Raw genomic sequence first — 15,020 nt, 5'->3', positions numbered from 1 at the left:
GGTCTCATGTGAGAATAAAATCTGTGTTGTTGTGATCTTCCTTTTTTACCACTTAGGCAATGTCTTCCTTTATTATTTCTAATGTTAGGTAGTTCAAAACATCTCGCTAATGATATGCTCCTCATGCTTCAGAGACTGCCTCTAACTCATCATCTGTCTGCCTGAAGAGTATTTAAGTGGAGCACACAAGCCCTCTCGCACTGCCATGAATTAAGTACCAACAGTGCACGTGACCCTGAACCTTGTGCTTGAGTGGTTTTCCAACATGTTCTCCCAATGACAGAGCACAGACCTTGAATTACAGCATTCCCTTGCTGTAACAATGCGGAGACGAGCAGGGATATATTGTTTTCAGTCAATGCCTTTTTGATTCCCCTCTGCATCTTGTTGCCACCAAAAGACTTCCCATCACAGGGATAAACAAGCCATAAAGGTGCCATTCTACTTTGCAAACCCAAGCACATTTCTGTTCAACAGCCAGACAAGGACTAGGGGACTCCTAGTCTACTACTACTAAACCATCCTGCAGTTCTTTATAGATCCCAGAGCTTTGTAGCGGAGGAGCCTGTAATTTGTTACGTTCAGTATCCCCATACAAAGAAGCTTCCCTTGGGAAATGTGTTGCAACTATTGCACCAGGCGGACTCTCCTGCGTATTCGTATCCATGAATCTAGATGGCCACATCAAAAGCCCCTTCTGGGCTTCAGAAGTCATACAGACCAGAGGCAAATCATGTGTTATGTGATGTCCGGGGGCTGAGGTAAAGGAGCAGCGAATGCTGTAATTGGGGCTCATGAGCAAAGGGTGGTGAGTAAACTGGGCACATTCATGGAGGCTGGATAGGTAACGAAATATATTTTTTTGAAAATTAACTCCTTAATCAACAGATCTATGGAGAGACCAAAAGTTTCCTTGCGTAAGAAGACAAACAGGATTTTTTTTCCCCCTACAAATAGGTTGTTCCAGGCAGTCTACCCAGCTGAATCCCATGCACCCCCCGCTCCTGACTGAAAATACACTGTACAGTGAGCCGAACACAGGCAAGTGCTAAGATCACTCCCACAAATTAATAAAGATAATTCCCCGGGAAGCATCTCGTATAACAGCGCATTCCCGACTTCTCCACCTGTCTATATGTTAAATTACAAGCACGACATGTTTGTGTGTGCTGTGATGCAGTTCCTGGCCTGACCCCACCAACTCTCCTAGGAACTAATAACAGACTTTATGTTGGCCCGGGAGAAGGAGCTAATGACTTATCTGCCACTGTCAGATGTAGCTGGCACTGCAGCCTGCAAGCCCTATCCCCGATGCTACTCATTAGGTCTATGCAATATATCACCAAGTTCTTTGTTTTGCTCCACACCTCCTTCTCATAGATTTAAGATTATGTGGGGAGGAAGGTAGTGGGGAGGGAGGGAAGAAGTTCCCAGTTAAATGTAATCATTAACTGAAGTAGTCTTTGATTTCTCTGTTGTTTAGTTTAATTAGATGGAATTCGTTTCGAAGGCAGCCACCAATTTCGAAGGCAGCCACCAATGTCAAAGGCACGTTAACTATAGCTGTGAATTATTACTGCATCAATAAAAATAATGAAAAGCTTGGATGCTAGCAGAGCCATTAGGCTTTGGAGCAGTAACAGCTAGTTTTCTGTTTTCAGACACAATCTTTCTTCCTTATTGTGCCTTTCAAATATTTTCATACTAAGAACTCGTGGCGAGTTCTTCTCGACTGCTTCTGTTCTTCAGAACCTGCTCTTGCTCAGAGTGTATCTAATCAGGTTCAGCCTTCCCTTGTCACTTTGGGACTCTCATATTAAAATGGAGATGGCTGGTTTGAGTCACACCGAAAGGCACAGTATCTGTACTGAGTCGTACCAATCAGCCTGTTACCCTCTCTGTTACAGTGCTCAATAGCAAGAACTCAATGAGAACAGGTCATGCCTATAGACTTCCTTGATACAGATGCCCAGCAACACCTTCCTGACCTAACTGATTTAAACTCAAAGAACACAAACACTGCTGGTATGCAATGGTTAACGCTGCAGAAAGGCTACAGCTACACAGATCTGCTTGCACTTTGGGCTTGCTTTGATCACTTTGTTGTACTTCACACCTTTGTAAGCTTCATGCTTGCTGCCACTGGCCTTGTCTGTGATGTTCTATAAAAAAACAGTGCATGCACCCAGAATATCTTTTACCACCACTAAGCAAGACTTCTTTGTTCAGTCTGCATGTGAGCGATCTCCCCACATCCATCCTCAGCTTATAGGTTAGGAGCTAGTGCTGCAAGGCTTAGCAATTTTAGCTGAAAGTCCACAAGTCTCTCCTTTACCTCTAAAAGAAACATAAACCTTTTACTGAAGGAAGCAGGATAACATTTTTCACAGCCACAAACCCCAGATCCTGTGGTCCTGCCACAGGGTACCTCTGTGCACGTTGCCTGCAGGTGAGACAGATCCACAGCAACCACTTCAGCCAGGGCATGAGGAACACCAGCTGCTTCTAAAACTCTTCTCTTTCTAATTGCCTGCAGAATTTAGCTTTTATGTCATGAGATATCTGACAACTGATCTGCTTCCTTTGACTTAAAAAGCCCTGTCAGTGATGGCACAGGGCTGACAATGCCAGCCATGAGCTTGTACATCAAATAAGTATCAGTAAGTGCACAAATCAAGGGCCATGCGTGGTAAGAGCTAAACTTTGCACTGGACTCTGCATCCAGGGCAAAGAACCCTATGTGAATAGGAAAATTAAGTTAAACCACATTGTATCAAGAAAGCTACTGGATTTGGGCAAGAATAAAATGGTTTAACACAACACATAATTTCTGGTTCACAAAAGATTGTCTCTAGGCTGTTGATCTATGATATTTACACAAAGATTAAGGCAGATTTTCACTTATCAGCTCATCTGAAAGGATTTTTGAGGTCAAATTTTAAGTTCGCTAATACTATCAAGTGTAGCAACTCAGACTTAAAACCTGCCTTTTTCTCTCCTCTTCACAGCCATATTTTTCTAGGATTTATTTCTGTAAAGCTCCTTCTTTTGGAAGACATATGGATAGGTATCTGTTGAGATCTCATTGATTCAGAAAGCCTTTGGACCATCGAAACAAACTGAATCACGGTCATAAATACTGAGATCCCTTTTCTTTTTATTCTCATTATTGAGGAATTGTATTTGTACTCCCATCTGTGAACCAGATTAATTTGGAGCCATCTGCCGTGAGCAAATTGCTAATTTTGGCAGATACCAGAGAGATGCTAGTATCATCCTTATGCAAACATTTGATGTCAGCTCTGATTGTTGTGAAGAAAACAGCTACCCGTAAAGGTGCTTATGGCTACACTATGAACATGTAGTAATTCAGATGGCTGATTATAGGTTCTTAAAGAACCGAAGGAGGGCTCAGCAGTCAGCAGAGACCGTGTCTGGTATCGTGCACACACGTTCACTGTGGCAAGGCAAAAAACGGTGCAAGATCTGTGCAAACTGAGAGCGCTACCCTGCAAGCTATGATGCATGTTTAGTGGAGAACCAGGACCACTTCACAGGATTCACACAGGAGGCCATTAAGAAAATGCCCCTGAAGACCTCATCTGGAGTCAAAGGGAAAATTTGTACTGATTTCAGTGGGCTTCAAAATGTCTGGAAATACAACTACTACTAATGATAAACTGAAAGTGAATCAAATATATAGGAAAATGTGAATTTTCAGACATATATTTCCTGCTCTTTGCTGGTGTAGTTTAGGTGCAGACTCCAGCCTGGCTGAAAACATAACCCACTGTATTTATGTTTGTATAGTTAAAAAAATTTCTGATATGACTTTTAGGAAAAAAACTCCACCAAAACTCAAAGATCTAATAGGTTGGTAGACAGAAGACTTTACTGTAAAAGAGAATTTGTTCAACAGGCTTCATGTATACATTCCCTTGCTCCTACAGTAGTAGTGAATCAAAAAAATGAAAGAAGCAATTTCAAGTTCCCTGTTAATTCCAACTCCATGGGACCACAGCCAGATCTGGTTTTGATGCGTACCTATAGAACAGTACAAAAAATCTTCTTTTGCCATTGTAGGTACTGGACCTGTCCTGTGCACAGACAACTGTGCAGTTTAGCATTCCAACCCCAAAAGAGATGAGCCACCTGATTCAACAAGCCTGGGACAAAGTCAATACTGCATCTGTGTGCTGTTTTTCACTACTTGTATCCTAGCCCCACTCTTTCTGATGATTATTCAGTGGTTTGTTGTTTTATTTAAATAACATGACAATCATCGTGTGGAAGACCTGACTATGGATTTGCCATGCCAAGCAGTGTGCAGTACACATATACTACTCTTTTGGCTTTATGCAGCACATATACTACTCTTTTGGCTCTATGCAGTACAATATCAGCCCCTTCACTGTCCTGAAAACCAAACAATAACTATCACAGCACCAGATTAGGCTCACTTTTATTTCCTGGAGAATGCATATTCACTGACTACAAATCTCTGCAGGAAAAGCAACACTTGCATACCCTCCAGGTTCCAGGAATGTTAGTCTGTTTTGTTGTTCCTCTTAATATTCATGAATAGGCTGCTTGCTTTCCAAATGTCCGTCATCTATTTAGGGAAAAACAAAGTATCCTACAATTTAAGTGACCAATCAGCAATACAAAGTGACTGACCAAAGTGAACTATGGTTTAAAAAAAAAAGCTCGGAGGATTAATTGGAATAAATTACATAACGTTTGGAAATAGCAAGTGAACTTGTAAAAATCACAGAACTAGAAAAGCTCTTTTGTTACTTAATCTATTTTGAGTAGATAATTGAATTTTCCTTTATTTCCCTGAGAATTCAGCTCTTAGGGCTGTGCCGGGTCCAGACCACGTCCCACTGAGGTCACCAAAGCTCCCACCTCTGCTGCGGTGGGTGGGCAGGGTGGGCAGCCTGCAGCACCACATGCTCTGCACACAGGCATCTCCCATTGCGCTCTGGACCACACTTGCACACTGACAGTAAAAATAAAAGTGAGAGTGCACCTCAGAGCATGGTGTGGCATATTTGAGGAAAGGTTAGCTCTGATCTGAAGAAGAGAATGGGTGATTTAAAGCCTGGGCTTTGTTCTTTGCTGAGAGCGAAGCACATCAGCACACCTTTATGGTCTTCCCATGGTATCAAAGTAAGATGCTTGCACTATGACGACTCTCTCACTGAACCCAAAATCTCCCATAGGTGACAGTATCTTTCAAAACAGCTGTAACTTTATTAGCAATAGAGTTATTCTGGCTGTAACTGGTGAAGTCTTCTCCCCAGCTTTATCAAGAGACTCACAGAGTAGTACACAAAACAGTGGCTTAAGTTGTCAGGACCGGGCAGAACAGATTTGGGGAGAAATGTTAAGTTCTTAAAATAGCCCATGAACCGTGCTTGGAGGTAAACCTAAAAGGAAATACATTTACTTAAACACATCACTGTTCAGCACACTCATCTATCATGTGCTTTGTAGCAGCCTTTAGAGAGAGGTGGTTCATGCTCCTGGCTCTCATACGCTCCACATGTAAACAGAGTAATTTCTTCCTCTCCCGAGACACCCCTTACACGCACGGCTGCAGTGTGGGAGAAGAATGTTGTTATAGTTACTGGCTATGACTTACCCCTGCCATTGTCATGGTATTTTCAGTAAATGGCACTTAAACAGCAGTCTAGCAGAGGTTTGCAGAATAACGGCTGCCTGCGTTCACTTAATAACAGGACACAAGCATCTCTGCTGCCCAACCTCTTCATCCATTTCTCCCTGTCCCTTACATCGTGAATGAGACCATGACTCTCTTACATAAGGAACACAAGAAAGGTCACTTCTTATATTTGAAAGTTTTCTTACTTCTGCTCCTTGGAAAGGTCATCATACAGGGGAAAAGCAGAGTTCTTCCCCTCGGGCAGCTCTCAAGAGAGAGGTATGGAGCGCCCAGGACACATCACCTTTTAGAGACGGTGGCTGGTGAGCGAAACTGCTTTGCAGGTCAAGTCTGTAAGAGGCCACTGTTTTCTGCCTTGTTTTGGGTTTATCTTTTGCTAACTAGATGCAGTCACTGTAACCCCACAAGAGTGGCATAATGCAAACTGTAACACTTTCAGTCAGGACTGTGGTACAATGATAAGGTTGTGGGAATGAGCAAAGATACATGCCCATAAAATGGATTATGCTGAACGATGCTACTCAGCTGCTTTTGAGATGCAAACAATTAACTGAGCTGATGTGAACAGACGCAAATAGGAACAGGTCTTCATGCCTGGCAGACAGAGAACAAGACTTTGGTATAGAGTCAAATAATAACCTCTCAGAGGCAGACAGCAGGAAAACAGGAACTAGAAGGTTTTCACAGACCCCAGACTCAGATGAACGAAGGTGATGTATAGAACATTTAAGAGAGAGCAATCAGAAGATGCTTCTCCTGCACCTTTGCCTGGAGTGCAGCAAAGACAGACAGCCCCTAATTGGAAATAGGCTGCTACATGTGAGCCAAGGAGCTGCCTTCACACAGGTTTGTTCAGGCAAATGGAACCTTGTGTACATTTAATGACAAGATTATACTAAACCTTATATAAAAGAAGTACTGTGACACTATCTTACAAATTTCTCAGCCAGACAGAAACCGTTCTATGAAGTGTGAATTTTTGTTACTACTCAACCAGAAGAAGCTGGTTTTCTATATGTTTTAGAACATACAAGTAGTTGATTAGGACAAAGCTGTGCTAATCTGATTTATCAGGTGCTTTTTGTGAAAGCAATTAGGTATGGGATTCCCAAAGGACATTCTGAGACAGAGCCCAGCAAAGGTAATTACTGAACGTGTATCGATACTGCTGTGGAACGAGCATCAGGAACCCTTCCTGTATTAGCTTTGTGATTTGACAAGCTAACCGACTTTATCCCAACTTTGCTTAACTAAGCACTTCTTTCCATTTAATGTTACATCACTACACATGAAATAAATGTTAATTACCATCACTGCATGAACAATCAGTGAACTGCTGAATTGGAAGTCCAGTCCTGCAGCCCTCTACTGGCAAACACTTCCTGCGGTCTACAGAAGAGCCCGAACCACAGCCAGGGAAATTAATCCTAGTTTGTACATAGGATCTTGCATCAAGCCAGTACTAGTTTAAAATGTACTGATGAAATCTGGCCCTGTAACAAACCTTGTAAATAAAACTGAAACTGGCACTGCATCTCTTCTCCCACACACATGTTCTCCTTCAAGTTGTAAACTTCACAGCAGATGCAAACCTAGCTACAGAAGGATAGCTGCACACTCGCACAGAGATAAAGAAAAATGAAGCAGACCTACTATGAAACGTATCACTGAACTAGAGATGGAGCTGAATTTCAGCTGCAATATATCAACCTTATTTCATGGACCTCTGTCCAGTTAAGCCAGCAAGGCTGTGAATTCAAGTGGACACAAGTTCTGGTACTCAAGAGATCTTATAGAAATCCATGTGAATCCCACCACTTGCTTTCCATGACATTTCAGGAGAAACTTGTGCAATAATTACTGGCAGTTCCTCATGCTACTTAAAATACCTTTCTTCTATTGTAGTTTCTGTCCTGTTGGCCTATAGGATTGTCAAAATTTCTAGAAGACCAAGATAAAAATGGTTCATTCTCCACATATGGTCTGTATTTTGCTACTTACATTTTGTGAGACTAAAACCTAGTACTAACATTTCAATTTTTAGGTCTCATAGAAGAGATTCTTCATCTCTCTAGTGCTCAAACCACACCTTAGAATCATGTTGCTACAGCATGCAGAATGCTGCTAAGTATTAAGTTGAGCACTCTTGAATGTTGTCAGAGTTGATCCTTATTGTTTGCTTTGGCTACATAAAATTACTATTGAAAAACTATGTACTAAGGGGCCTATCCATTGAAAACATTTTCTTCTGTGATTGACTGGTATTAATTAATCATTTTCTTCTTTCACACATAGAGGGGTGTGTTCACATAGGCTTCAAAAACAAGGCTTGATATATAAGGATTACTCAAGGTTTGAATGTTCCTTTCTAAGCAGTGAACATGCAAAAATTGTCAGTGGTCAGTAAAGTATATAAACTACTGTTACTGGCAGTAGTACTTGCAAATGAAAAGAAGCAAAAAAGAAAAAAAAAGAAAAGTTAGGGATAGTGTGATATGTGACACTTGAAGTGACAGGACTCAGACTTTGGGTTTTCACAAAGATCCTTATGTAACTTACTGGTGGCTTTGTAGCTAAGGCCCCTTCCTACAAGTCATAGTTGTTCATTGCTCAGATATATAGCAGCTTAGCTCCTGCTGTAACGTTATGTACTGCCTCAGCATTTCTGAACTAGAGCTCTCTGGAGATGGAGACCAAGATGATATGTCTGTACTATGGCTAAGTACTGAAACCTAGCAGACTGTTTGCTTGCTCACAGTTATTTATAAGCTTGTGTGTTTTCAGGATTTACTTATTAAAAGCAATTCCACTTAGTATCAGTACAACAGCATGGCAATAGTTCATATTTATAGATTGTAATATAATTTCAGACAGCCCCAAATTCCTTTACAAAGTACACGTATATAAATCAACCTATAAATCAGTATGTTCACAAGCACTGTAAGACTGAAAAGAACACTGAGTGAAATTGAAAATGCTGAGTATTTAAGTCAGGCAGAACATGTTTGCTCAGACTGGAAAGTTATCATCCAAATAGGACTGCCCACGTCTACTCTGGGCATTTAAAGCAATGGATCTACATTAAGGACTTTGTTTCATGACTCCTGCACAGCACCTCTCTGTGCAGTACCACTTTCCTAACACAGAATAATAGTTTAAAACTGAACTGGAACACTCTACTAACCTGTTTTTCACCACTCGGCTTCCTGTAATTCAGCAGCAGCTCCACAGCTCCCACCACCTCTTTCCGTATTGCATACAGCAGAGCATCTCCCACATACACACTGTGGCTCAAAAGCAACTCCATGATCTCCAGATTTTCATTCTCTATGGCTATTAAAAGGGCACTGCGACCAAGAGGATCCATACAGTTAATATTGATGTTGTAGTAGATCTCTGCCTCTTGCAAGGCATGTTTCACACTGGCATAGTCCCCCTTCTCCACAGCGCTGAGGTAGGCCTTCTCTTCCGCTGAGAGCTCTGCCTCTGCTCGCACGATCTGTAATGGGATCCGATCTCTGTACGGTGAATAGTTTACCTTTTTGTAGTATAGCTGGGCCATTGTTCATAGTGACCGGGCAACCTATGGGGGAAGAAGAAGGATGCATATGTGATAAAACCGATGAGCAATCTGCTCCTCACAGGGGACAAATTTCCAAAGGTCCATCATGGTGAAAACTTCCAATCCCTTTTTAAGCTGTTTTATTCTCAATGCAGTGACTGTAACACCCCCTGAGCAACCCCACAGTAAAAGGCTATCTGAAAAAATAAAGGTTACACTACTGCTCAGAAGAGGTACACAGAATTACAGACACTCAGTATATTTTTAAGTCTGGTTTAAAGACTATACCATTGATTTCTTTTATCTGGTCAGAAGCATGATCTTGCTGTTTATGGATAATCTATCACATGTGCAAATAGGTGGATTTCTCATCTTTCCTTTATTTCCCGCTCAACGTTTTTTTCACTTCCCTCCTTTTTAACTGCTAAGCCAGGTCCTCAGCATCTCTGAACTGTCAGTGATGGGAGCTGCTGATTTGCACCCTCCTATTTACAGTAATATGATATATTCTGATTGGTTTTGCTGCTTCTTCTCTGCTTCCATCTCTTAAAATAGGTTTTTATTTTTCCTTAATGTTTATTCTTTGACTAGGTCATAGTTTTATTTTTAAAGCTTGCATGTTTTTAAACATATTTTCTCACTCTCCTCATTTATAAATAGGACCTGAAGACAGGCTGATGTTGAAAGCCACCACCCTTGCTCTCCAGAGGCAGTGATGTTGTTTATGGTCTAGGAAAATGAGAAGTAAATCCTGCCCTGGAATGAATTACTCTTCCTTCCTGCAGCTTAAAGAGCCTCGCAGGTGACTGGAGTCGTAGGAAACATGGGCTGGACAGGTATTCACACATAAGGAAAAATGCTTATTTACCTCTGCTTGGCATCAATAAACCACATCAACTCAGGACCACTGGACACCAACAGCTATAACTAATTGGATGACTTATTCGATCTCCTTGCCCAAAGCTGAATGGTTTCCTGCAGCAAATTAGCCAGAGGTTTCTTCCATTTTAGTGCCCTATGCAGGGGAAAGATGAGGTTTTGATAAAGTGATAATGAGAAAGGGGATCTTGTCGTTCAGGTGCCGAAAGGGGAGCGAGTCGCCATGGGTTCTTTTTTTACCGTCCCACTGCATGCCATAAGGCAACCACGTTCAGCAGAGCCAATTTGCATTTTGCCTTTAGCTCCAGTGTAATGGGCCCGGCGCGGCGGGAGTGGGTGGATCTGAGCTCCAGCCCAGCTGACACTGCAAAACAGTGGGTGGTTGTAGCACACAGCAAAGTTACATCTGCGAATTTCCTGGGGAGCCCGAGATCTGTAACAACGAGTTTTGGCATCTCAAAAGATGTGCTCTCTTAGTACCCTGTTTTCCTACAAGTAAGAGAAAAGTTTTTGTTTGTTGTATTTCCAGAGTTACAGCTCTCTGCACATATGTTTCAACCTGAAGACACACACAAAAGTGTTAGAGGCAAAAGGACCTATGATCTGGATAGAAGCTATCATAAATATATTGGCTTATTTTCTATGGAAACGTTGTGCCACTAAAACATTTAGAACTAAGGAACAATCTTGAGTGACTTAGGAGCTTGAAGTCTCAATATACTACATATATAACCAACTACTCCATTTTTCAAAAGGACTAAGCATCACAGGTAATTTTTCAAATTTTGTTTTTGAAAATGTTATCCCTGTGGGATCCAGCCCATTCCCACTGAAATACTGACAAGACACAAAAGGAAACAGAACAGGTCTGATAACAAGTAAGGACCAAAGAGATCTTTTGGATAAGCCCAAATGGGAAGGGAAATTTTGTCCTCGTGTGACAATCAAGCTCACAGAAGCAGGGAACAGCAAGCAGTGGGACTGGTGGCAGAGGACAGTAGCCACTGTGTGGACATCTCCAGGGGGGAATCTGTTGGCTCCAAAAAACCTGAGGGATTCTGGTGACAAGTGCAGCTGCTAAAGTGGAACTGGGTATTTTTCATTGCTCTTCAGTTTAATTGAATGTTTTGTAGATGGTGAGTAACATTTGCAATGAGTTATAACAAATGTCACCTTATGAAACATCATGCCAGAATTGGATCCCTTTCCTTTCCAACAATTTTGTAGAAAGAAAAGAAAGCTTCAGATATCTTAACTTCTCGGTGAGATCTCATCTCCCAGTACAACCCCAGTCCAAGAAAGCATTTTGTTAATACTTCGAGCACATAAGAAGTTGCAATAAAACCAAACAGGAAAGACTCACAAAATGAATCATTTGCCCTGAATTATTCTCATGCCATTATCAGCATAGCCCAACAATCACACACTGCTGACTGGGTTTTGAAATGAAAGCATGCAGTATCAAAACAAATATACGTCTGCCTGTATTACATGAAAGAAAGATTTCAGCAAAACCTTTAGCTGCAGAGCCACCCCTCAGCCTAGATCCAGCACAATTACAGATGGACCTTCCAAACGTGATGTCTTTCTCTTCCAAAACTGGCTAACAGAGCATCAGTCAAACATGTGGATGGAATGAATGAGCCCACGGATCACTGCTCCATAGCTGTGGCGTCCCAATACCACCAATCTCCTGGAGGCAGCATCTCTTGATGAAAGAAACAGACAATGCTGGTAGACCACTTGTTTGTCCCAGAATGGTACTGTCCCCTGCTAAACAGTTAAAAAATGACAAAAATGCTGATGAGAGAATGTAAGAGAAGGGGTAGGCAATTCATATGTGCCTAGAGAAGAAACAATGAAGTACTTGAAAGGTGTCAAAACCAGAAACATGGCCACATTAAAATTTTGGAATCTGCGCAGAGAGCCTGAAAATACACATTTTCCATATGAATTCTCTTCACAGAGAGGCATTTTCTGCTACTTGAGTTAATATTTGGGGCAATGAAATTTTTTTCCAGTCTATGCCTGATTGCAGATGCATCAGACAATATCCAATGACTGGCTAATGCAGTGGTGATACCTGCAGCACAGACAGGTGTAGAAAAACTAAGAGAACCGCATAACAAACTACACAAGATAAGGGGAAAGGGACTTACCACTCAATTTGGACTCTATCACCTCTCTCCAGTTGGGTCACACTTATCCCTGAACTATTAGTCCAAATCTTCAAGCCATTTCAGCCTGACACCACTTCTATGTTGCCTGGCACAAACATGAGAGCTTTAGCCCATAAAAAGCAGCTGTACCTGGCAGAAACAGCTTGTCTGATTTGGGGAAGGAAGGTTTCCAGCCACATTACTTTGTCTAATAACACAAAATGGTTTTGCTATCCCTGCAAAAAATTTATCTGCATCTTCCAACACTCAGTTCAGACATATCTATCCCCTGTACCAACAGGGCCACCTTTTTCACTCAGAAGAGTGAAATGGCACCACAGCTGCTACAGATGGGTTTGTTCGGTTCTCCTGCTGCCTGCTTTTGGACTGGACTCCTGCGATGGACACAAGGGAATGGTATTACTTCAGTCGAGGGCTGAAAACAATGGCTTTTGCTGAAAACTAAGACGTGGCTATATACATGTCACCGTCTGTAAGAAGTCTACAGTCAGCACTCTCTACAGACACTGCACTGTCCTCAACACTCCTGCGTGTCTCTCACTCTGGATCACAACTTGATACCAAACGATCAGTTCATCACACTGATGTATCACGCCCAGGTGAACCAGAGATTGCTTCAGCACCGAGAGTGACGAGACAACAGAGAGAACAAATTAGCTTTTCTTTCCAATGTTTCTCATCAGAGAGAGAACATCACAAAAATTGCACCAAGTTTGGAGTGATGTGTGGCAGCACGGGAAAAGGCAAGGGGGGCAGCCTGAGCAATGTGTAAGAATCAGCGAGGAGAGAGGAAGGATAAAGAAGGGCGGGTGAGCAGCACTGAATAGTAGCCATTAGTTAGAGACGTGGTTAATGAAGATAGACAGTCAAAGGTCACTCAGCAGCACTGCCTTTTGCCACTAAAAATTCCATGACTTTTTACTACAAATTTTTTTAGGATGTGTTGGCAGTTGAACCACCCCTTGTTTCCCACTTTACACACAGTACGCACTCCCACATGCCATGGTCTCACGGGAATCAGAATGACCTGTATGAAATGGGATTAAGTGACAGGGTAGGAGCCAATGCCAGTTTACATCCATGTAGTCACTAGGCCCATTATAAAACAGAACCTTCCTGGCTTTTATTTGCTTTCATCATCATCTGACTTTTCATGATGCTGATTAAGAGGTAGAAAAGCACCTTTGCTCCTGACTGCTGAGCTCCCTGTGTAATGGAAGCAGCAGAGACTTGTAGGGGTATTGAATTAAGACATAGGACCTCATCGCTCACAGCTGATGTGAGCATCTGACTACCTGAGGAACAAATCAAGTACTGGGTCTTGAACACAAGATCAATAGACAAGAGGTACCTTTCCTTTCCCACTCGATGGGACTCAGTACACAGCCAACTCACATCACACATTAGGGCAGACAACAAAACACCCCATCTGCCAAGCTGCAAATAGAGCGGTTGGTTGTTCCCTCCTACTGGAGATTCACTCTGACACATGTTGGCAAAACTGTGTGTGTGGCTTTAAATGTCACTACATCTTCTTTCTCGTATCTGCAGAAGGGTTTATGTGCTGGAAAACCTGCCTGTATTTTCTAGTTGTATCAGCCCAATAAAAGAACTGATCTCTTGCAACACATCTTACTTCCCTGCTTCGCTCCATCCTTCTTTTCAAGGCTATTTTTTCCTTTTAGTATTTCAGGCAGAGTATTTTCTTCATTTTGCATTTCTAATCTGGACTTCAGGTCTGGAAACCATGGACCATAACTGCTAAAATGGCCTGACTCTTTCAGCATGCTCAGAGACTGTGTGCTCAGTAATATTGATCTTTTTTAAAAAGGTTATAAACCTGAGTTATTAAATAGTCCAGAAGGGCCACTTAGGTAAATAATATTACATGTAGTTAATGGACCAATTGAATTTGTGATTGGATCCTTCTTTTAAGTGCTCTAGATCTTATTTACTAACAATGCCTGACTGAGCTTATACCTCCCACAGTTTGAGGAAATAAAACTGACTTTGTAACATTCTGCAGTTCCTTTTCTTCTGCAACAATACTCTCTTGTCCCAGAAAATTGCTTTTTCCATGGGGTTCAGTGGGAACCAGATTGCGAACTTCAGTCTCACTGCTTCTCATGATGTCTCTGCATCACACTCATCATTGTTTTGGTCAGAAGCAGAAATTTTTCCTGATCCTTTTAAATGCAAAAAGAGCCACTACTGGATAAATGTACAACCTCAGAAGTATTTTAAAATTATAAAATTGCAATGACCTTCTGGTGTATATGGCTGTGTAAATTCGCTTTAGCAAAGGTCCCATGATCTCAGGAAGTTTATATTCAGCTCATAAGTTATACAAGATATATCATTCCCCTGGAATAAGTGCTTTCCAAAACTTGCAGGGTTGCAGTACAACACAAAAATGAGAAACCGACAGCTAATAAAATTGGAGATGAGTAATCTAGTTTCATTGCCCAAGATGAGTGAAAGGGAGAGCACTAATAGAGTATGTGATAAAAATGCAAAGCTGCAGTCGTTCATGATTCACATTGGAGGATATGTCCTTAGAAGATACTGAGAAAAATTCTTCTTAGAACATTTTTCACTCATCATCACTTCAGGCATAGGTAAGAATGCATATAGTCACTGGGGTACTGCATGTAGCCTTCTAATCTAAGAAGCATTTGTAAAAGAAGACAACCTCAAACTTCAGATTATA

The 15,020-nt window shown here is 41.7% G+C and overlaps 1 protein-coding gene across 2 annotated transcripts in view; it reads right to left on the bottom strand.

Annotated features, from left to right (window-relative positions):
• Window positions 1-15,020, bottom strand: part of TRPC5 (transient receptor potential cation channel subfamily C member 5) — a 106,637-nt gene that overhangs the window by 63,407 nt on the left and 28,210 nt on the right. For both annotated transcript variants that reach the window (XM_074601035.1, XM_074601036.1), the window contains one exon: window positions 8,874-9,272. In XM_074601035.1, the coding sequence (XP_074457136.1) occupies window positions 8,874-9,251 (378 nt within the window). In that variant the 5' untranslated portion in view covers window positions 9,252-9,272. The remainder of the gene's footprint in view (window positions 1-8,873; window positions 9,273-15,020) is intronic.

The sequence above is a fragment of the Larus michahellis genome, chromosome 9 (assembly GCF_964199755.1).
Source record: "Larus michahellis chromosome 9, bLarMic1.1, whole genome shotgun sequence".
Taxonomy (NCBI): Eukaryota; Metazoa; Chordata; class Aves; order Charadriiformes; family Laridae; genus Larus; species Larus michahellis.
The sequence above is the reverse complement of the archived record's forward strand: the minus strand, read 5'-3'. Positions and strand labels throughout refer to the sequence as shown.